Source organism: Misgurnus anguillicaudatus, chromosome 8, assembly GCF_027580225.2.
Source record: "Misgurnus anguillicaudatus chromosome 8, ASM2758022v2, whole genome shotgun sequence".
NCBI lineage: Eukaryota > Metazoa > Chordata > Actinopteri > Cypriniformes > Cobitidae > Misgurnus > Misgurnus anguillicaudatus.
The window spans coordinates 34928477-34952759 of record NC_073344.2 but is presented as its reverse complement, the minus strand read 5'-3'; the positions used below and the strand labels follow the sequence as shown (position 1 = coordinate 34952759).

At 35.7% G+C, this 24283-nt stretch overlaps 2 protein-coding genes across 5 annotated transcripts; one reads left to right on the top strand and one right to left on the bottom strand.

The window, feature by feature from the left end:
• Positions 1-618: 618 nt before the first annotated feature.
• On the bottom strand, positions 619-13117 carry LOC129450189 (uncharacterized). 2 transcript variants are annotated; one of them, XM_073870774.1, is made up of 11 exons: positions 12787-13117; positions 9499-9774; positions 8045-8109; positions 7768-7960; positions 4867-5142; positions 4761-4787; positions 4573-4683; positions 4366-4396; positions 2566-2615; positions 2395-2429; positions 619-911 (listed from the first exon to the last, which is right to left on the bottom strand). In XM_073870774.1, exons 1-11 carry the CDS (start codon positions 12842-12844, stop codon positions 816-818), a joined length of 1218 nt encoding a protein of 405 aa, XP_073726875.1. In that variant the 5' UTR covers positions 12845-13117; the 3' UTR covers positions 619-815. The 2 variants fall into 2 exon arrangements, with proteins under 2 accessions (XP_073726875.1, XP_073726874.1); XM_073870773.1 differs by having other exon boundaries at positions 7768-8109; positions 12787-13093.
• A 5897-nt stretch (positions 13118-19014) lies between these two features.
• Positions 19015-21512, top strand: klf1 (Kruppel like factor 1 (erythroid)). Of its 3 annotated transcripts, none has more exons than XM_055212742.2 (3): positions 19015-19328; positions 19783-20620; positions 20712-21512. In XM_055212742.2, exons 1-3 carry the CDS (start codon positions 19254-19256, stop codon positions 20885-20887), a joined length of 1089 nt encoding a protein of 362 aa, XP_055068717.1. In that variant the 5' UTR covers positions 19015-19253; the 3' UTR covers positions 20888-21512. The 3 variants fall into 3 exon arrangements, with proteins under 3 accessions (XP_055068717.1, XP_055068716.1, XP_055068718.1); XM_055212741.2 differs by having other exon boundaries at positions 19774-20620; XM_055212743.2 differs by having other exon boundaries at positions 19017-19328; positions 19846-20620; positions 20712-21510.
• Positions 21513-24283: the final 2771 nt, after the last annotated feature.

Genomic DNA, 24283 nt, shown 5'->3' with positions numbered 1-24283 from the left:
GGGGTCGGACATGCCTATTTAGGCCGTGCGCTTTAAACCACGCGCTTAGTTTGTTAAAATAGGGCCCTTTATGTTTGAGCCTGTATCAGACAAATATACGAAATCTGAAGAATAATTATTTGTTTGGAGATTGTTAATAGAGGTTTCTGAGTCGTAAGTTTGTGTTTTTTCAGTATCGACCTGCAAAACGTCAATAGTAGAACCTAAATGCTAGCATGTAGCATTAGATTAGCATATAACGCTAGCTCAGCAATCACAACTTAGTTTTAGCATTGAAACAACATTGTAATTAATTTAATGTTTAGGACGTAAATCTCGACTTTAACGTCACATTTGGTATAATATATAATATTCAGTATGTAACAGAATTGGCAGTCATCAGTCTCACATATATGACTGTCAATTCTGCTACTTTATCTTGGAACAGAGTTTGACAGCAACAGAGCCGACACCGACCAATGCGGACAACAGGAAATCATGTTTTTCAGCTATACAAGACACTTTACAGATCATATGATAATATGTTATGGCCCGTAATATCTTGTGATCCGTGACAATGAGTACAAAATTATTAAAAAAATTAAAAATATTAAAAATTATGACAATTATATAATCACCTACATTCTGATCATTTATTTAATAAATATATAAAACAGCTAAATAAACCGTAAAGCATACAGAATCGGTTACAAAATGTGAAATACATAAATGGATGACAGATAGATAGACAGTTATGCAAACAAGATATACATTTTCCCTGGGAATCGAACCCACAGCCTTCTACCAATATAGGCAAACAGAATTTATAGGAGTGTTCAATAAAGTGCAGGATTGGTAAAGGTTGTCATGGAGGGGCAGTCATAGATAGGCTCTGGCACCAAGGGTCTTCCTTTAAATGCTGGTTCAAAGTCCTGTGAAATAAACAAATAAAACAGTAAATGAAACATGCAGAAATCAGGAAAATGACAACGCAATCTTCCTCGCAATTGACATAATGCAACAGGAGGATATTGGCAAATGCTGTATCACGGAACGAGATGTTATCTTAAAAAAAACTTCCTCCTTTTTCTCCAAGTTCAGCTTACTAGTTTTTAGATGATGTGTTTCTCTTAACTGCGATAAATCAGCTTTTTGAAAAGGAAGTCTATAGCAGGAGTTTTCATATGATAGCAGGGACCCCCACATATGACGAAATTTCAGCGAGGAACACCTTTCCTTGTGATGTTATAAAGACCGGACCTTACAAACTGAAATAATTTTAGTATTTTTGCTTTGTCTTTTGTATCTTGAGATTTTCTGGGAAACCCTTTAAGAGGACATATCATGAAAATCTGACTGTTTCTATGTTTAAGTGCTATAATTGGGTCCCCAGTGCTTTTATCAACCTCGAAAATGTGAAAAAGATCAACCCAGCAACTTAGTTTTGGTAAACCATTCTCTGCAAGCATGTAAAATTTCGGTGACTGAAATATGAGTTCCCTGTGATGTCATAAGGGGATAATACGTCCCTTTAATCTGCACTATCCAACCCCGACAGTGCCATTTAGTGCAAAGATCAACTTGTTTGCATTTAAAAGACACACCCAAGCACCTTTTTGCTCACATCTACAAAGTGGCAATTTTAACATGTTATAATAAATTATCTATATGGTATTTTGAGCTAAAACTTCACATATGTACTCTGGGGACACTAAAGATTTATTTGACATCTGATAAAACCTTTGTGAAATTTCTCTTTTAAAACCATCTGGGGGTCCCCAGACCCCAGTTTGAAAAACCCTGGTCTAAAGGATGTTTAAACTCATGAACAATCTGTAATAGGTTACAGTTAAAGGGGTCATAGTGTGAAATTTTTCCATGTTTTCCAAGCGCTATATTTGGGTCCCCAGTGCTTCTATCAACCTAGAAAACATGAAAAATCACAACCCAGTAACTTTGTTTGGGTAAATCATTCTCTGCAAACGTGAGGAAAAATGAGGTCATTCAGATTTTGCCTGTTTTGTGACGTAGGTAGCAAGTCTTATTACAATAAACCAGCCCCTTAATCTGCACTATCCCACCACAGCACTGCCATTTAGTGCAGAGAGGGAAAGAGAGTTTCAATTTCAACAAACCACCATCATTGCGATCAGTGTTTGCATTTCATCAGCTCATTTGCATTTTAAAAGACACACCCAAAAAAGGGCAAATTTTTGCTCACACCTACAAAGTGCCGATTTTAACGTGCTAAAATAAATGATCTCTATGTTATTTTGAGCTAAAACTTCACATATGTACTCTGGGGACACCAAAGAGATATTTCACATCTTGAAAAAAATCTCATAATATGACCCCTTTAAGAGGCTTTGTACTGTAGTTATATCACAACAGAAGGTTAGAAATGACGCATCATACCTGTGAGTTACAGTCAAAAGGCTGCCGTGGAAGATCTGATAAAAAACAGAAAATCAGATGACTCAAAAAGATAGGTGGTTATGATAAAGATATAAAGCAGATAAATTCACAATCACAACAGCACGATTAACAAACACCATTTAGTTATGTATGGTTTGCACAATGACTCACCAAAAATAGGATCTCTGATGTGAATTTGTTGCCATAATTTGTCTTGTTCTCTGTGGGCAGAATGTGTTTTATTATATTTTTTGCATGAATAATTTTTAATAATGAACATGAATGCTAGCAGTTCGATAACAGGGTTCCCACACCTTAGTTAACTTCAAATTCAAGGACTTTCCAGGTCCAATACCCTCAAATTTCAGGACTAAATGTGGGGACACATTTCAAGTGAGAGTAAGATTACATCGTGTTACCTTTTAAGATACATTGTTACAGTTCCCTTTCGAGGGAACTCGAGCTGCGTCACTGTGGTGACACTTTGGGGACGCCTCCAGAGGTAAGTGCGTCTGAATGTGTATATCAAATTCAACCAATGGTGAGGCTTAACGACAAAAACAGGGTGACGCGGAAGCCTGTAAAAAAATCCGTAGAAATTACAATGTTATTGCAGCTGGGTTGCCGGTAATTTATCGTAGATTTAAATGTATGTTATTTACTGGAAAGAGTTTGTTCAAAGTTAAATAAATTTTAAATATTAACAAGTCGTTATCTTTACAGAATAAAACTATACAATAACAGCCGCATGCAAAGCATTCTGGGAATCAGAAATCATCATCAACCTTTTTCTGTTTTTTGCTTCAGATTTTGTTTCCCAGAATGTTTTGCTTGATGCTGTTTTTTCAGTCCCACTCTCCAAAGACAAAGACTTGCAAATGTTCAATGTTTATTTAACTTTGAACAAAATGTTGCCAGTAAAAAACATAAATTTAAATCTACGGTAAGTTACCGGCAACCCAGCTGCAATTTCTACGGAATTTTTTTACAGTGAGGAAGTATACTGCTATATGAAATCTTGCCAAAGACGTTGTTACAGAGACGCAGTTAGGGAACAACAGTTACATACGTAACCAGAGATGTTTTCATGTGTCAAACACAACTATGCAAAAAAGCGTTTTGGTATTAATCAACATTCGCATATAGAAGATATAAGCATTTCAAGCGAACAGTTTAGCACATGTGCTTAAAAGCCTAGAATTTGTATGATATTGTCCTACACTGCACAGAGAATATTTTTTTTTTTCAGAAAACTTCATGCATAAAATAGTAGATTCAAGCACTTTCAATGACCTGTATCTATGTACGTATATTTTTAAAAACTTCCCAGGGCATTGAATTTTCCCCCCCAGATTCAAGGATTTCAAGGACCTGTTGGGAACCCTGAATAAGCTTTGATTAAAGCAAGGTGATAAAGAAAAATGTTTTTAGGAAATTGAATAAATGTAATTTTAAATAGGGATGCACCCGATATATCGGCGTATAATCGGTATCAGCAGATAACGGCAATTTTTTTAAAACAGTCGATTATCAGGGCAGATCATCCAAAGGGCTGGAAAATGCATCAGATTATTTTGAATTGGGTGACAATGATGCTCTGCACTTTAAGGATTTTAGAAAATAATAATATACAACAAGGAGTTAAAGCCACAATAATAAAATATATACAAAAAACACTCGCAGAATGTGATATATTTCATGGAGTCATGGTACTCAAAAGCACCCAAGGATTTGTAAATACTAAATAATGGCTCATCCTTTGTCTCCCCTGTAATTGTCCCCCTTTTAGTGACTTAATATCCGCGCTATCCTTATCTGCTGGTTGTAGAAACTATAGCAACACGAGTGGACAAATGTGCAATTCTTTAAAATGAGCCAGATTTCATTCTAAATAATTGAATATTGTGTCAGGAAATGTTATCTCGGTGCATCCAATGAGCCTCAGCAATATTCTTTAGCATTGTGACTCACCTTTTTCTTCTTCTCTCTGCCATTGTTTTGACTACAAATAAACCGGGAGAGATTAATGTAATTAACATGAATGAGGATTACACGCATGAATGAGAAACTAAAGACTTTTTGTTCCCTTGTTTAATTAAATGGTTAATCATCATTGAATACTTGTTCATCAGAGACTTGTGGGAAGCTAAGATAAGAGTCTAGAAATCAAATACTCACTATGTCTGTGTATGGCAAAGCTGAGGAGCGACACCACCATAAGGAAAAGCACACCAGCAGAAACGGAGCCAATAATAAGCACCAGATCCACTTTCCCTGTTTTGCTTGTATCTGAAAACAAGTGAAGATGTTTTATATTTCATTCAGGTATATTTGATTTAAAGATCATGACAAAACTTCAATGTTACCTGGAGAGGATGGTGTGCATTGCTTTCCTAAAAATCATGCAAAATCATGCGTTAGATGTTTCAAATGAAGTTCATTACTGGAAATACACTCAATAAGCATACACACCTTTAATGCATGGAAGATTGACTGGGAGGCTCATTTTAGAGTACAGGTTAGAGTTACCCATCTGCACTGTGTATTGGCACTGATACTGTTCGCCTTGGTCGTAGTGATTGGGTATTGGAAATTTACCACGGACTTCGGTCAAGGAAAACAGGCGGGTCGCCTCAGGTAACAAGGAACCCACGCGGAATAAAGAGAAGCTAGCTTGTGGATATGAGGGGGAACCCACACACTCCAAAACATCGTTTTTGGACAATGACAAAGTGGGAACTGGGAGGTCTTTGGAAGAAAACACACACACACACACACACGTGATATAAGAACATTTGTACTGAACAAAAATAGTTTTCACAATAAATATGTCATATGAATTTATATAGCGCATTTTAAAACATGCTGCATCGCCACCGCTCCTGCGAGTACGCTTAAAGTATGAAAGCTCTTGTTAACATGGGTGCCGAAATAAGCTCTGCTTAAGTGTGCGGTATGTAAGTGGCGTAATGTATATACTGGTACCAAATATATACATATCTGTACCTAAATGGTAAAAATTAAAGGGACACTCCACTTTTTCAAAATATTCTCATTTTCCAGCTGCTCCCCTAGAGTTAAACATCTGACCCCTACCTTTCTGAAATCCATTCAGGTGATGTCCGGGTCTGGCTCTACCATTTTTAGCATAGCTTAGCATAATTTAATCTGATTAGACCATTAGCATCGCGCTAAAAAATAACCAAAGAATTTCTATATTTTTCCGATGTAAAAATTGCCTCTTCTGTAGTTACATTGTGTACTAAGGCAGACGGAAAATTAAAAATTGCGATTTTCTAGGGAGATATGGCTATGAACTATACTCTCATTCTGGCGTAATAATCAAGGACTTTGCTGATGTAACATGGCTGCAGCAGGCGTAGTGATATTATGCAGTGCCTGAAAATAGTCCCCTGCTGTTGAAAGTTACCAAGAGGACTATTTTCGGGCGCTGCGTAATATCACTACACCTGCTGCAGCCATGTTACAGCAGCAAAGTCCTTGATAATTATGCCAGAATAAGAGTATAGTTCCTAGCCATATCTGCCTAGAAAATCGTAACTTCTAATTTTTCTGTTGGTCTTAGTACACAATAACTACAGAAGAGTCAAGTTTTAAATAGGAAAAATATGGAAACTCTTTGGTTATTTCTTAGCGCGATGCTAATGGTCTAATCAGATTCAATGGATTATGCTAAGCTATGCTAAAAGTGGTACCGCCAGACCCAGAGATTTGCTGAATGGATTCCAAAACGGTAAAAATCAAATATTTAACTCTAGGGGAGCTGGAAAATGAGCATATTTTCAAAAAAAGTGGAGTGTCATTTTAAAAGCCCTTAAACTCTGCGGACCCACCTGCGGGTCCAAAACTGCATCAATTTTTTTTTAAATTACAAAATATTTTTTGGTAAAATAAGACCATTTTTATCAATTTACTCCAAAGTATGTGGATAATTGACTCTTTTAAATTCAGGCATGCCCAATTCTGCAATTATTTTAGTTATACTTAAATTGTGTTGTTACAGCCCTACTGAAAAATCCAGCCAAGACCAGCATTAGCTGGTGAGCTGGTCTCCCAGCTTGGTTTCAGCTGGTATTGCTGGTTTAGCAAGCTGGTCTAGCTGGACTTAGCTGGTCAGGCTGGAAGACCAGCTGACCCACCAATTTGACCAGCTTTGCCAGGCTGGGAGAACCAGCTTAGACCAGCTACTGCCGCCGTCGGTGTATGAATGAGTCAGTGAATGGGTGAATTTGAGCCAAAACTTGTAAAGCGCTTTGGACGGCCATTGACCTGTTAAAAGGGCTATATAAATGCAGTCAATTTATAAATGCAGTCCATTTACCTTAACCAGCTAAAACCAGCTACCAGCTTATGCTGGTTTTTCAGTAGGGAGTATGTTATCCCATACAAGGCAGGTTAAATTCCTCCGCTACAGTGACTCAAGAACCTTGAAGAATTCATTCAAATGAATGTAAATGAAGTTTTCATATGCCACAAGTGCGTGATGCTGAGGTGTTGTAAGCAGTTGCAAAACAATTCCTATGTGGTTCCCTGCAGGCCCAAGTCAAAAGAGCTCAGATCCAAATAGATAGTCTCTAGATAGTCTGTCTATTAAAGGGATAGTTCACCTAAAAATGAAAATTCTGTCATCATTTACTCACTCTCACACTGTTACAAACCTGTGTAAATTTCTTTGTTTTGATGAGCACAGAAAGATATTTTAAGAAATGTTTGTAACCAAATGCAGTTGTGCAGTATGTGGACCCTATTGACTTCCATAGTAGGAAAAATTATATGGAAGTAAATAGGGTCCACGAACGGTTTGGTTACAAACCTTTCTGAAAATATCTTCCTTTGTGTTCATCAGAACAAAAAAATTTATACAGGTTTGCAACAACATTAGTGTGAGTAAATGATGACAGAATTTTCATTTTTGGGTGAACTATCCCTTTAATGTATTTGAGGAATTTGCTAGGAAAAATGTATACACTGAAAAAAATGATTCATTGAATTTAATCAATTTTTTTAAGGTAAGTGGTTGCAATCAATTTATTTAAGCTACATTTAAACAAAAGTTTATATTTTACTTTAATTTACTAATCTTTTTTGTTTAAATGTAGCTTAAATAAATTTATTGCAACCACTTACCTTTAAAAAAATTGATTAAATTCAATGAATCATTTTTTTCAGTGTAGCTGATAAACAGTGAACTATCCTACCATATATGCACATATATAAGTTTTCTACTTAACCATACGTACCATGTATGATCAATAGCAAGCACAACTAATATTTGTAAAAAATGATACTGTTTGATCTAACTTGAGATCTTCTCAAACCTCATCAGTAGGGCGTCCTGAACAATCCTCTTACCTATAACAGTAATGTGTACCGGCTGACTGGTAGAAGAGTTCACCTGCCCCGTCTTTGGTAAGGTGAGTTGGTAAAGACAGACGTACTCTCCGCTGTCTTCTCGTCCCATTGTCTTTACACTGAAGAGAGGATGCTGAGACCGGGACACCAGTTTGGATGGGGCGGTCATGGACCCCTTGGTTCCTCTGTTTCTCTGGATTAGGAGGAAAGTAGCCGGTGGCTGATTCAGGGAGGCAGCTGGGGCCTGACATTGGAATGACAGCGTTTGATCAGTAACCACATAATCGCTCGAGGGTTCCACCACCAGACGAGGGGATGGAGGGGGGGCAACAGGTACTTTGGCTGTGAAAAGAGATACATAGAAGCATTTAGTGTTTTTAAAGCAACAGCTGAGATAAACTGGTGGATTATGCTGTCAGAAAAATGGTCCGTAGCTATCACTGGGCCAGTTGACTTTTAAAGGGATAGATCAATAAAAAAAATTACCTAATGATTTATTCACCATCAGGCCATCCTCAATATATATATATATATATATATATGATTATCTTTTTTAGACTTCAATCTAAATCAGAGTTATATTAAAAAATGTTCTGGTTCTTTCAAGCTTCATAATGTTAGTAAATGGTGCTTCTGATTTGAAGCCCCAAAAGTCCATCCATACTTCATAGAAGTAATCCACACAGACTTTTTTTGCAATAATATTTTTTTGCAATTGTAATAATACCATGTATTTTATACTTTTTTATATTTTTCATGCGTCTCTACTGTCTTCAGTTAATATGTGTTTACTGTAAAGCTGCTTTGCAACAATGCAAAATAAATGAACTTGAATTGAATGTGAACATCATTCAAGTCAAGCTGATAAGATTTAAAACCTGTCTTCACTACAGATTGTTTTAAGTTTATGGAGTTTATGCAAAGGACTACTCAGATACAGACTGAAATACACCATATTATGTGAAGTGCTGGGTGGAGTAGCTTGGTTTGGTGGTTACTGAAGGTTTCAACCTTTAACAGAACTGTCACACCTTTATGACCTCAAAACATTTCCTTCCACAACACAGCTGCCTATTTGTTAAACTAAAAAAGCACAGATTCACTTATAATCAAATATTATTTACACAAAAATCTTTACATGTGATATGTTATACATGTAAATCATGCATTTCGGTATATTTTTATTACAAGGCGGAATAATTGAATCTGTGTATTTGCTTGTGTTTTGACTAGTGACACCTGAACTTCTACCCATCTACACTGCGAAACAATGGTCAAATAAGCTGTCAGTGGCACAGTACCCTTTAAAAGTTCCTATTATGTACCACTTATGGGCATACTGTATATGTATACAGTGTTGCTATGGGCATTATAGGGCATTTTCCTGCACAGGTGTTAGATTAATCCAGGACTAGACCTTAGTTATATTAGAAAAAGTCAAAAGATTTTACAAACATACCTTACAAAAAATACTGGTGTGCATCTTGAGACAAAACAATATGATATATATATTAAGATATGTCTGTACAAGGTGTTTTTAAATGAAGGCAGCTCATGCATTTTAGTCTGGACCTAGGATAAGCCCTGTTAGGAAAACCACCCCTATATGTATATATAAGGTGAACCAATCAGAATCAAGTGATGAAGAGAGCTGCGTCCTAAAGAAATGATATTAATAAAAGTAATACATTATTTCATAAATTAATAAAATTAAACAAAACGTTTACTTACTTTTCAGCTCTGGGCTAAAATAAGGACTGATTTCGCTGTTTTCATACTGACAACAGTACAGATTGTCTTTGTTTGTATCTTCTACCCTGAGCACAAATCGTGCCTCTCGCAGTTTACTCTTATGATTGACAGTATCTACCAGTGTCCGTAGTTTAAAGAGTTTAAATTCACGACCACCAGAGCCCTGTGGAGCCTGACACAACAACTCCACTGATGAACCACTCACGGATGTCTGGGTCAGGGTGGGAGCTTTTGGGACGGATGGCTTTTCAGCAGCTGGAGGAGCAAAGAAAGAATATATATAAAACAGGGGTCATAAGTCACACAGGTACACTTATAGCAATAGCCAACATTACATTATATGGGTCAAAATTATTATCTTTTTTAAATGTCAAAAATCATTAGGATATTAAATAAAGATCATGTTCCATGAAGATATTTATAACATTTTCTACCATAAATATATATATATATCAATATATATATATAAAACGTCTTTATCATTAGTAATATGTGTTGCTAAGAACTTCATTTGGTCAACTTTAATGGCGATTTTCTCATTATTTTGATTTTTGCAGCCTCTTTTTCCAGATTTTCAAATAGTCTATTAATAAAATGCTTATTTATTCAGCTTTCAGGTGATGTATAAAAAAGGTATTATTGTCCATATGTATTATTACATGTACAATCTTAAAAAATAAAGGTGCTTAAAAATGTTTTTTTTAGAACCATTTAGCTAAAAAAGCACCTTTATTTTTATGAGTGTACATCGAGGGGCAACCTTCCGATCTCTCTGATGAAGCCAATACGGAAACTACAATTCATTGACTGGCCACTAGAGGCTGGCTCCAAAAGGGAGTCAATTCCCATAGACCTCCATGTTAAAATGGGCAACTTTACAGTAGAAAATAATATGTTTACAGTCTGGTACAAAAAGTGTTTTTGGTCTGTATAGCTAAGTTTGCCCTTCATGACAACTGTGAGGGGGGTGGATCTTTCTGTAACTCATCCGTTTAAATGATATTAAGCCTTAAAGTTCGGCATAATTAAGGGCGTGGCCACTTGAGTGATGGTTGAACAGCCACTGCCATCACTAGAGTCAACCTAGGCGGGCGTGGTTTCAGCAGGCGGGCGTGGTTTCAGCAAGCAGTCACCTCAGCTTCACCCACGTCCCGCCTCTTTACCCATTTTCGGTTATCTGCGAGTGATGCACAGTGACGCGCAGGCAATGCCTACTTTAAGCTTCAAAAATGATCTTCAGAAACCAATGGGTGACGTCACGGACACTAAGTCCATCTTTTTTTACAGTCTATGGTATACCTGTAATAATACATATGGATCATAACCTGGACTAGTGCTTACACTATATATACTGAACATTATGGGGCGGTTTCCTAGATAGGGATTACCCTAGTCCTAAACTAAAATAAATGTAACAACTTGCACAACGTGTTGTGCCTTAAAATGCACACAAGTAATGTTTTAGTTAGGCATGTTTGTTAAAACTAGTTAAACTAAGGCCTAGTCCTTGCTTAAGCCAATCCCTGTCCGGGAAACCACCCTAATATGGTGTATAATTTATCTGAAATGCAAAGAAATCAAGCATTTGTTAAATATAAAGATCTGGTGGGTAAACATCTCAGACCTGCACCATGACCCGTTTTGTTTAGGATGTTGACGTGCTGATTTACAACCAGAAAATCATCAAAAAATAGATCTGTTAGTCTTGTGGTTCAATGATTAAATAGAAAGCTTACATCATGGAATAAACACAGTGTATAGGCTTCTTTTAAACGACTTAGGCTACTCTTATACTCTGTGTATAGTTCCTTAAGCCTTATGTGTTGTTGAGGCCATTTATTTATTTATTTTTTGGTCTTAATTTGGCCACAATTTCTCTGTGTTTCAGCAAATGGAATGATGTTTGGTGACAAATCTTCGATTAACACAAATTTTAAAAACTACCAACATTCAAGAATACATAATAATAGGGTGTCATGGCTCTGCAATCAAAATATTTTGTTATAATGGAAGTCAATGGGGCAAAAATGGCCACGAACCAAAAGTAAAATCTGATGTTGCACAAAAACTAAAAAAGTAACAAAGCCAATGACATCTTTGACATCTAATCTTTGACATGCCCAAGACTGTGAAAAGGTATATAAAAAATCCAGTCCACAATCACTTTTTACTTTTATCGTCCACTACAAAATCAAATGCCCTCCCAGTCATAAATTCTACCTAATAAAATATACTAGAGCTTGGCATAACTAGACAGATTGTGTATTTATAAAAAATAACCAAACACTACAAATTATCTTGTTTATTTTTTGTTTTGTTTTGTTTATGTTTTTATTGTTATTTTTGTCTGAATAATTTTAGGTCATCTTGAGGCCCCCTAGCGTCCCCGACCCCCTGTTTAAGAAACACAGCTTTAGACCATAAATCAGTTCTAAACAATCATCATGCAGTACTTTTTTCAACAAACTTCATAAGAAAAAGATTTGCCGTTCCAGAAAAATTTATCAGCAATAACCATCATTATGGTACAAGCCGGTCTTTTGACAGGGACTGCTTTGAAATTAATAGAAATGGCTTTGTAGTTGTAAAAAAACACAAAAATAAATCTGTTTACGTATTATTTAGCAACTACCACAAAAAATAAAAATAATAAAAATGCAAACAAACATTCTAGTGACCAACCAGTTAAAGGTTAAAATAAAAATGTAGATATTATTACAATATTTAGATAACCGCGTACACCAATACACTGTAAAAAATGCAGCATGAAGTTAAAACAACTTGTTTTTCCAAGTCAATTCAACCTACTATGTTAAGTTTAGGCTTGTGAAAAGTTGGCATAACTAATATAATCAAGTTAAAATGATTTAACTGAATCCTAATATAAAAATATAGGTAGATTTGACAAAATGCTGCATATTTTTTACAGTGTACATTTGATTTAGTTCAGTGGTTCTCAAACTGGAGTGCCGTGAGATTGTGTGACATTTCATAAAATACATAAATTTATCATAAATAAGGGTGTAATTAAACCTCAGAAAAATACCAACCAACGTATCATTTAATATGTTTTGTTTCATTAATATTAAGTTTTAGAATGTTTTATGTCCAAAATTTTTTTTTGATGGGAGTTACGAAGGGATGCGCCATACACAAGGGGGGCTACACACCGAAAAAGTAAAAAAAAACACTGATTTAGATTACATTGGGAAAACAAGCATGTGGTGATAAGTATTATGATAAATATGAAATGTTGTAATTACTTACCGCAAAAATCCTGCCTAAAAATGATAAAAGCTGTGAGGAGATATCCGTAAAATGACATTTTTCTTCTGGTGACCTTCCAAAATTTCCAATGCTCACAGTTATCAGCGTTTCAAACGTCTCTCACGTGTGTAGATTTATACTGTATGTTTATGTGTATGTTAAGATCTCGATAAGTGATACGCCAAAAGCACAAAATCTTCACAGGCTGAGCCTTCCTTCCCATTCACTTACGCAAACTTCCTCACCCACACTTTACAGCAGCAACTTATGCTTCATGTGAACCACATCCTTCACGTTATCAAAGCAGAAAAAGCACACATGCAGCTCAAGAGTAGCCTGCTTTAAACATTAAACAATGACAGGATACACACTTTGCTCGTCTTTATGTCCTCTACAGCCAAACAAGCTCACCAATACTGTTCATGGGTTAACAGAGGTGTTTACCAGAGCTAATGCAGACATTCAGATTAGTGCTGGAACAAAATGCTATTAATAGCCATAGGCTATAAGATTTGGGCCCATTGAGACCTAATACATGTGTATGGTGTTTAAGAATAAGAATAAACATTTGTATTTTCAATCTAACAACATATTTTGTTATGTTGGAAGTTGAGAGGAACTTTTGATCATTTGATTGTTTGGTCCGTGATTGAGTCACATGGTCAGGAAACACAAACAAACACTGTATACCACATTGTCTATCTGATTTCTGATTTGTAGTGTCTAATTCGGTCAGTCAGTTTTGGATATCAAAGAGTTTGTATCAAATCTCTTTTTGATTGTATTCATTTTTAAAATGTAATTGGCTAAATATACCATGGACATATACATAACCCAATGATCATCTAAAAGTAACATTTAATCCTTATTTGTGCTTTTAGGGGTGGTTTTCTGGACAGGGTTTTAGGTTAATCCAAGCCTAGGCCTTATTAATATAAGATCATTTAGGATGTTTTTACAAACATACCTTACAAAGCCATGTCAATGAAATATTTTGAAATTAAAAAGGACAAGGTGTTTTTTTTACTTAGAGCAGCTCAAACATGCATTTTAGTCTGGGACTAGGATAAGCCCTGTCTGGGAAACTGCCCAATATAGTTCGGTGATCAAACTGAAAATTGAGGGATAAAAACAGTGTAATAATAATGCTGATTTTCTAGATTACTTTCAACATGATACTAAGGAAGGAACTGAAATTTCTTGAGAATTCCTATAACCTACTTCTGTATCATAATGTTGAGGTTTGTACAGCTCAAAAGTTTAACCCTCAACAATCTAAAAGAGTTGTGCCTATTCTCGTAATAAGTAATGGGTGTGTTTTGGGCGTAATGTGTAATCTCCTCTCCCCTTTTAAAGCAACGCTTCAGCACTCAGACAGGGCCATGAGTGTTTTGAAAAGCATTGCTTAAAAAAGGTTCTAATCTCACCATATCCAGAGGTACAAAGTCATTATATACAATAAATCTGCGGGGTATCAAAAAAAACCCATTAAAAATAAATGCAATATTTGCAACCTTTAATTATTTACAAGGCTAATCGGTCCCTGATTATGTCCAAGAAACTCAATAATAATCGTTTTTTACATATTTAAAACATTTGTGTGCTGCTGTGCATCCATGGGTGTGATAAGCAAACGAGCGTTGTCGTCCGGGTTCTAGGCGCATATTACTAACGTGCTCTTTAAATAACAAAAACAATATTGCACCATTGACTTTAGACTAGGTTTTAGTTGGTCAATGGCGTGGTCTATTTTAGTTGCCTCAGAATAGCAATGCGCCAACAATGTGCCTAAACACACCGTTTTCAGACCAGAATGCCCATGGACGCAAAATTGGGCACAAATGCAAATGCTATTTAAACAACGTAGCGTTAAACGTGAAAATGATAATTGCTGTAAGGGAAAAAAATATGAAGAGTGGTTCCAAAAGGCGAAAAACAGCATTTTTCAAAAAAATGAGTTACTGCCAAAATCAGTATTGTATCAGGTCAGTATTTAAAAGTAAATTTCTAATTTTACGCAAAATCCAATATCCCCCGTGTTATTCTGTCATCTTATCTCCCTTTTTTCCCCAAAACGCGATAAACGCCACTCCACCTTTTCTACAGAACGCAATAAATCCGTTCCAGAAATTACAGCCCACCATTCACGCAATGAAAACAAACAATGGCGGCCCGTTAAGTTCACAGAATCCTAGTTTTTCTCATCTACTTTGTACATCGTGCTCAACAAACAAACATAAACAAAATAATAATTTAATGGCATTGATAAACCTGTGATGGTTTTCTGTGACGGGAGACGACCGCTTGTTCTCCCGCCAGCATCAAGCTTCTCATGCTAATACATTGACCCCAGGGGATCTTATGAAAAACTTTACATTATTTTACTCAAAGTCAATGAAAATCGAGCAGGGCCAAAACATTTACAGCTGATCGCTGTGTTATGACGACGTCAAGTATAACCGCAGTGTTCTTAATATGACAAAGTAAGTGTTTTGATTAATGCCATTAATGTTTATTTTTAATCAGTGTATACCACTGTTTAACTAAATGAATATAAAATGTCAAAGATGAATGCGCATTTATACATTGATTGAATAGATTTATAGCATTTTGAAAATAAACTTGTCATGGATTTATTGCATTTTGTGGAAAAAAAAAATAAATCTTTTAAAATCAAGTTATGGATTTGAACTTTTTTATAACCTAAAGATGCAATGTGAAAGTTTGAAACAGAAAATAGTGGTTTTCATCTTGTCACTTTCTTGGTATAGAAAACACGTTTTTACTAAAATTTGTCAAAATGGATTTTTTGCGTTTTGGACTCTTCATATACATTTGTTGGCCCAATGGCGGAAACCAATTGGCATGATGAAGAATTCTCACGCGTTTGTTTTTTTACGGCGCACACTGATGACGTTTTAACATTATGCCAAGTGTAAAGTGGATGAAGGATTATGGTGTGTGCTTTTTTTAGGGGTTGGGCTTGGCCCCTTACAGTAGTTCCAGTGAAAGGGACTCTTAATGCGTCATCATACCAAGACATTTTCATGCTCCTAACTTTTTGGGAACAGTTTGGGGATGGCCCCTTCCTGTTCCAACATGACTGAGCTCCAGTGCACAAAGCAAGGTCCATAAAGACATGGATGAGCGAGTTTGGTGTAGAGGAACTAGACAGGCCTGCACGGAGTCCTGACCTTAACCCAATAGAACATCTTTGGGACGAACTCGAGTGGAGACTACGAGCGAGGCCTTCTTGTCCAACATCAGTGTCTGACCTTACAAATGTGCTTTTAGAAAAATGGTCAAAAATTCCCATAAACACATTAAACCTAAACCTTGTAGAAAGTCTTCCAAGAAGAGTTGAAGCTGTTATAGCTGCAAAGGGTGGGCCAACTCCATATTAAACCCTATGGATTAAGAATGGGATGTCATTCAGTTCATGTGCATATAAAGGCAGGTATCCCAAAACTTTTGGCAATATAGTGTATATATATATACTGCATAGCAAAATGTGACCACCGTAGTGTTTGTATTTGTGTGTTTGTGTTAGTTGTACTATGTAGCTGACATAAGTATACTGTATTGTACACATATTATATGTATACAGGCTATGGGGATTGAGCAGTGTTGTTTATATCGACCAATATTGGCCAAATGCCTTTGGCACATATTAAGCTGCATGCACATTGCCAGCGTTTTTGTTGCTGTGTTACTCAACTCTTTTAGGTTGTAGTAGGAGTCTGCTTTTACAATTTGAATTATGACATAATTTTCAATGTTTCTAGTTGCTTCTTAAAGTGATAGTTCACCCCAAAATGAAAATGGTGTCATCATAGACTGATTCTCAATACATTAGAGCCCCATTGATTTCCATAGTAGGAATAAAGAATACTATGGAAGTCAATGGGCCTCTGATCGTTTTGGTTACAAACATTCCTCAAAATCCCTCCTCGTGTTCATTAGAATAAAGACATTTATACAGGTTTGTAACAACATGAGACTGAATAAATGATGATGGAATTTTCATTTTTGGATGAACTATCTCTTTAAGTTTACAATGTCTTGTAAGAAATTGAGTTTTTTGCCCAAAAAAATTGTCTGTAGATTTAGATATAGGCTAGATTCAAACAGTTGTTTAATAAATGCGTAAAATATTGGCTTCTCCATTGCTGGTAGCAGGTCAGAATAGAAACTATTAAGTTAATAAAAAACACATTAATAATGAATAGAAAAAAATCAATTTTTGGAGAACAACAAGCTTATATAAGAGCCCTTTTTACAGCTTAGGTAATTTCAACGGCCGCTGACTGTACAGGCCTGTTTATTTAGCTCCTCATTTGAGTACCTTTAACATATTTGATTGTGTGTTTTGTTCTCACGGAACAGAAAACACAGTACGCAGTGCATAGTAAAATGAAATTTTCCCATTCAAATGAGTCGATGACAGTGGCGTTCGACAAAGGCAACTCTACAGCTCGGTTTCACGGTTTAAGTGTGTGTGTGTTGCTGTTATCTGTGCGGAGAGAGGCATCAAAGAGAGAGAGATATTACCCAGGGCTCTATTATCTAGAGCGGGACAGGAGGTCTGTCATCGGCGTGATAACTGCTCTGAAGAACATAATCACCTACCGAGCACAGGTCTTCTGAGAATCGCACACTAACAGAGACAGTAAAGCCGGTTTGAGTGTGTTTTGGGAGAAAGGCATCGCTTGAAATGACTTGAAGAGTCGTGTGTGTAAATGAAGAGACCGTACACATCACTTTAACTCTGCCGACACTCCTGATATTGTATGCAAAAATGTCAAATGTGTTGAACTGATGTCACACCAAGATATTAAAGCTTTATACTCATTTGTACATTTGAAGCATGAACTGCATTTTAATACTACACTATGTATTGTTATGAAACACTCTTTAAAATAAAGGGTCTAAAGTGATGCCATAAAAGAACCCATTTTGGTTATCAAAAAAACTATTTAGTCAAAGAAAGGTTTTTCAAAAACATTTTATAGTCTAAAGAACCTTTTTTCACCACAAAGAACCTTTTGTTAAACATAAATTGAATATTAATGGTTCTTTATGGAACCATATAGTCAACCATACAGGCTCTTCTGTGGGACCTTCTATAAAGGGTCTAAAGTGATGCCATAAAAGAACCCATTTTGGTTATCAAAAAAACTATTTAGTCAAAGAAAGGTTTTTCAAAAACATTTTATAGTCTAAAGAACCTTTTTTCACCACAAAGAACCTTTTGTTAAACATAAATTGGATATTAATGGTTCTTTATGGAACCATACAGTCAACCATACAGGCTCTTCTTCTGTGGGATCTTTTATGGTACCTTAATTTACAGTATGTGTATAGTTTCTTATCATACGACCGCAGCTACTATCACAATGAATATATACACTGTACGTATTTTGTTACTTATAACCATATAAAAAAAGTTGGGTGATGCGCTTCGTAATGACAATATGCATAATACAATTTAGTAACAAAAATAATACATTCTCATAGCTTTCTGCAATGTAAAAAGTTAAAAGTTGGATTAACTTAAAAAAATTCTTTAGTTGGTAACACCTAAAAAAGAAAAGTAAAATATTTTTCACAGAAATATATAAATTGAAAAAAATTACTTTTTTAGGTGTGAAATATTTTAAGTTGATCCAACTTTTAATTTTTTACAGTGTATGAGGGAGATTATTGTGAATGTTTTTACTTTACAGGAGTAGATTCACCACGTGGTTAAGTACTCTGTAAAAAGCGAAAGTTGGATTAACTTTATTGGTAATTTATATTACTTTTTGGTAATTACCAACTTTATTGGTAATTTATAACTTTTTAAATAACTTTATTAATTGGTAATTTCAATTTAAGTTGATAACGCTTATATTTTTAGGTGTTTCCAAGTGAAGCTATTTTTAAAGTTTTTTTACCTTAAACTTTTTCACTTAAAGTGAGAAATTTTTAAAGTAATTTTTAAGTAGATCCAACCTTTCACTTTTTACAAACATACACTTTTTCCGGACAAACCCAAACATCAAGTTTCAACGAACTTATAAAATGTCCATATTTGTCCAAATCATCCATTTAGTATGTCAGTTCAATAGCTTCATAAGCATTTATTTGGTTAAGTTACTGAACTGGTAAGAGTAAAAGGTATACTTTTAAAAAATTCTGGACTGACATTTAAGCCCCACCCACAATCACAACTGTCAGGGGTCTTAAACTTCAGTTTATCACTGATAGTAAGAAAAAGAGAGGGAGAAATAGACAGGGGAAATGACCAGCAGTTTTATGAATATGTGATCTTGACTTTTCACTTTGTAAATATATCAACTTTAAAACACTAATTTTTTGGACTTCCGTCCTTTGGCTATTGCACATGTAAAGCTATTTTTGATTAATATTGACTTTTGACATTAGAAGGTAGTTTAAAAACATATGCTAAAAAAGACACCAAACGAATGGCTGTGACTCAAGCCGCGTTGCCGTCATTCAGTTCGTTTTCAAACTTCTGCGATGCATCAGAAAACATGAAGGTATGTGTTTTTTTAGACATTTCATGCAACAATTTGTGCTTATTAATAAATAATTGTTTATGATAAGGTACAACTTAAAGGGATAGTTCAACCAAAAATGAAAATTCTGTCGTTAACCTCCTAAACCTGTATGATTTTTTTATTTTCATGAAGACAGAAGAAGATATTTTAATAAATGTGCTTATCATCATTTATCAAAATATCGTCATCTTTGTTCATCAAATTAAAAAACTCATACAGGTTTAGAACAACATAAGGGTGAGTAAATGATGACAGAATGTTAATTTTTTGGGTGAACTATCCCTTTAATTCTTGTTTTAATAAATGTGATATCAAGTGCAACAAGCTATAGGTTATATGTTTTTCTCAAAGAAGCCCCACTAAAATCTCGAAAAAATGTTTAATCGTGTATCAATAAATGCCAATGTTGATTTTAAAATATAAGGCTTGGAAGTTTGAAAAAGGTCTTTTGGATCTGAGTCTGAGTCAAAGCACTGGCTGTTATGAACCTTCACAGACAGAACCCAATAACGACCCTGAAGGATGCTGGGATATGGAGTTTCTACTTTCTGACTGGGACAGCACATCACCGGAACGGTCCAATGCTCAAAACTACACTTCCACAAGACCAGCCCTGCAAGACCAGGTTCACGGTCCCAATCTTTACCATGTTCAGGAGCTGGATGAACAAAGGGACGACACAAGACTCAACAAACACCAAGTTTCCACGCCAAGCTCTCTGGCTGAGCTGCTTCCTCATGAAGCATCCTTAAATTCCTCATTTCCTGACCTCTATAATGGAGGATATTTGGAGCAGCACCAAATGGGGAAATCGTTCTCACCACCAGAAAACTCACATCAGATCAGTTTCTCTCATACGAATGACTTGGACATAACAAATGAGAGAAGCAACATAGGAAAGGTGAAATCGTGGGATTTTGCACAGTACCCCCAGTCTGTACCTCTGATACCCTTCACTGACTCAAAATTTGTGGCCATGGACACGCTGGCATTTCCTCCACACCATCACTATAGCTTTATCCAAAACTACTCGCACCCAAGACACTACCAACAGCAAGTGACCTACGTCCACAGCCAGCCGACCGGCCACTACACGGGCGCACAGTGCATGGCGCCTGATTCCACAGTGCCATCTGCAGGTCAGGAGGGGAAGCGCGTCCGGAGAGGGGTGGTGAAGAGGAGGGTGACCGTACACAGTTGTGAATACCCAGGTTGCAACAAGACTTACACAAAGAGTTCCCATCTCAAAGCACACCTTCGTACGCACACAGGTAAGGAGAAATCATCTAAACAACAGCAAATCCTTGTTAGCTTAAAACTATAGGTCAGGTCTTTATCTTGTTTAATTTGTGTTGGCTCTAGGTGAAAAACCGTACCACTGCACATGGGATGGCTGCGGCTGGAAGTTCGCCCGTTCGGACGAGTTGACGAGACACTTCAGAAAGCACACGGGTCAGAAACCATACGAGTGCGTGCTGTGCCACAGGGCCTTCAGCCGCTCGGATCACCTGGCATTACACATGAAGAGACACGTGTAAAAACACACCAACAGACACATATGCACAAATAGATATGCACTTATCTGGTCAATGCATGTGTGTGAGGGCATTTCAATGTCTTTGAGAGGACCTATGTTCAGCAGGTGAGGTGCTGAAAAGTGTTCATTCATAAAAAGTGTATTAAAAACGCTGTTTCTTTATATAAACAAAAAACTGACATGTACATACTGTACATTATATAATATAAAGGGAATAAGAAAGTGGGTAAATTCTGAAAAAAATACTTTTTTTCAATTTAAAACAGGGTTTAGTCAGAAATAAGGAGCTCCGCAATTGTAATTAGTTATGGTACAAATATCATTTGTTTCTAGTTTGGAGCCTTAAGCTAAACTGTATGATTTTGGAAACTGTAAAAAATATATCACAGTTACAAAATTATTTTATTAAACAATCACAAAATTATACCTGCGAAAAGGAGATTCTGAAATTTAGTTAGAAAGGCATTTGTTCAAAATTGTTTTGAAGAATTTAAATTAGGATTATTACATATTCACTGTAAAATAAAAAGTGCACTTACATTTTTAAGTCAAATCAACTTGGATTTACAAATCATTTCAACTTTTGTTTTTGTCTTGACTAGTGATGAGTTGCTGTAACTTATTAAATAAAGTTAAATTAGTTTAACTTATTTTAACTGTATTATAAATTGAAGCAACGCATCACTAGTCAAGATAAAAAGTGGAGGTTGAGATGACTTGTAAATCCAAGTAGATTACATTAAAATCTTTAAAAAATTAGGTGCAAATCTTTTTTTTACAGTATACATACACAGTAAAAAATTGCAGCATAAAGTTAGAACAACTTGGTTTTGCAAGTCAATTTCAACGTACTATAAGTTTTGATCTGTGAATAGTTATAACTTATAGTTGAAGATGTTTAACTTAATTTTTAAGTTAAAGTAGCATTAAAATATATGTTGATTTGACAAAAATGCTATTTTTTACAGTGTATGCATGAATAATATTATAGCACATATGTGTTTGTGTATATAGCTTAATGTAGCTTATGTGTGATTATTACGAAATAACAAAAAGAAATACAAGACAAGATATACTATTAAAACAGCAGGTATGATGTGCATTTTACATCACTGTAAAAAATAATTTGCTGCCTTAACATTTTTTGTTAAATCAACTCAGATTTACAAGTCATGTCAACAGAGATGAGTTGTCACAACTTATAAAATATAGTTGAGAAAAGTCAACTTAATTTTAAGTTATAACAACTCACCTGTAGTTATAACAACTCATCTCTAGTCAAGATAAAAAATAGTAAGTTAAAATGACTTGTAAATCCGAGCTGATTCAACAAAAAATTTTAAGAAAGCAAAGTATTTTTACAGTGTAGTGAGCTTTGTATTTTTTTGTGATTTGTTTTTGTATTTTCAATTTTCTATTTATTTTATGTATTACTTATCGTGTGGAAGTTATGGAAACCAAAAGTGATTATGTGTTTGCTATTTATAATCACAAAAAAATGTCAAGAGAAAAATAAATATATTCTGCTTGTATGTACAAATGTTACTTTTGTATGTTATTCAGTAATAAAGCAACTACAACTGCAATCTGTATGTTTCATTTTTAACCAATAGATGGCAAACTAACAATGAAAATTTAAAGGCAGTAGTTTACAAATAAGGGAAAAGCATTAACCCAACTCTCCTGTTTTTCCAAACCTATGACTTTCATTCCTTTATGGAATACAAAAGAAGATACTTTAAACATATTTTTTTTGCTTGAAATTATATAATTAAGAGAATTGTCAACATTACAACTCTTTTATTAGATAAAAGAAAGGGCATTTGGAACTACATGATGTGAAACATGCAGATCATTTTGGTGGTGTTTGTGCCAGTGGACTCTGTACATTTTTTTACAATTCATGTAAATGTTTGATGTAAATGCAAAAAAGACCTCATAAATACTTTAATCCCCCTAGATAGCGCAGCATTGTAGACAAACCGTGTACCAAAAACACAAACAGTGGTTTACAGCTGAAGTGGGTTGAGCAGATCATAACCATCTTGCGGTGTTACACACATCTGGTGGACACAAACAGTACAAACAGAGATAAACAGGCTGAGATTAGCTTTGGTTATGCCCGGAGCGTCATATACACGTCACATGTGCTCAGTGAGGGAGCGCGTGAGGACACAGTGCATTGTGTATTTTACACCTGTTTAAAAAACAAAGCAGGAGGAAGTTGAATGCAAACAGCCCTCAGGTCAATACTTCATTTACTCTTTTTCTTTTTTACATGATGTAAATAAAATGAAATCTCTTTGAACTGCTTTCCATGATTATTTAAGTCTTATTATGGTTTATATTAAGAAACTGTAGCTATTTTTATAATATTTTTAACTATTACATAATGGTTATCCACTACTTTGCGAAAGAAAAACAACTTGTATAAGATACAAAACATCCTGTTGTTAGGACACACACCACATCCTAACTTTAACAAAGCACCAGTATGGTGCCACATTACCAGCATAATCAGATCAATGCGAATAAAGCACTGCTTAAAGTTACAAATTTCCTCCTTTTAACATCCGATCGTGGTGAAATCACAATTCTTATATTACTACACCTTAGTGCAGCTTTCGACACAATAGATCACACAATCTTACTCAATAGACTAGAAAACCATGTTGGCATCAGTGGTCAGGCATTAGCCTGGTTTAGATCATAATTAAACAACCGCTATCACTTTGTTTATGTAAACGAGGAAGAGTCATATCACTCCCCAGTTAAATACGGCATACTGCAGGGATCAGTTCTAGGTCCTATCCTGTTCTCGTTATATATGTTACCTCAAGGAGACATTATCAGAAACACAACATAAGTTTTCACTGCTATGCAGATGATACCCATCTCCTCACATCCTAGCGAAACCGCCCAGTTTTCTAAGCTAACAGACTGTATTAGCGATATTAGTTACGGATGGCAAATAACTTCCTTAAGACAGATACTTATGCTGCGTTCCAGGCAACCCGTAACCCACAAATCACAACTTCAAAACCATGAATCACGACTCTGAACTGGAAAGTACATCGATCTAGTACAAGTTCAAGGGTGAAAGTCATGGGTTTGACTGCCGTTCCAGTGCACGTTTATGAGTAGAAGGTTGGAAAACACTAGTTACAGGTTGCCTGGAACGCGTACTCCCGGTTTTGAGTCATGAGTCGTGGTTTTGAAGTCATGATATACAGGCTCAAAAATCTGCCTGGAACGCAGCATTAGTTCCAAACAAAATATGTCAGATTACAAGTTGCCCATAGATGGCTGCACTGTGGTGCCATCTTCCACGGTCAAGACCCTAGGTGTGATGTTCGACAGCAATCTATCTTTCGATAGTCATATCTCCAACGTCTGC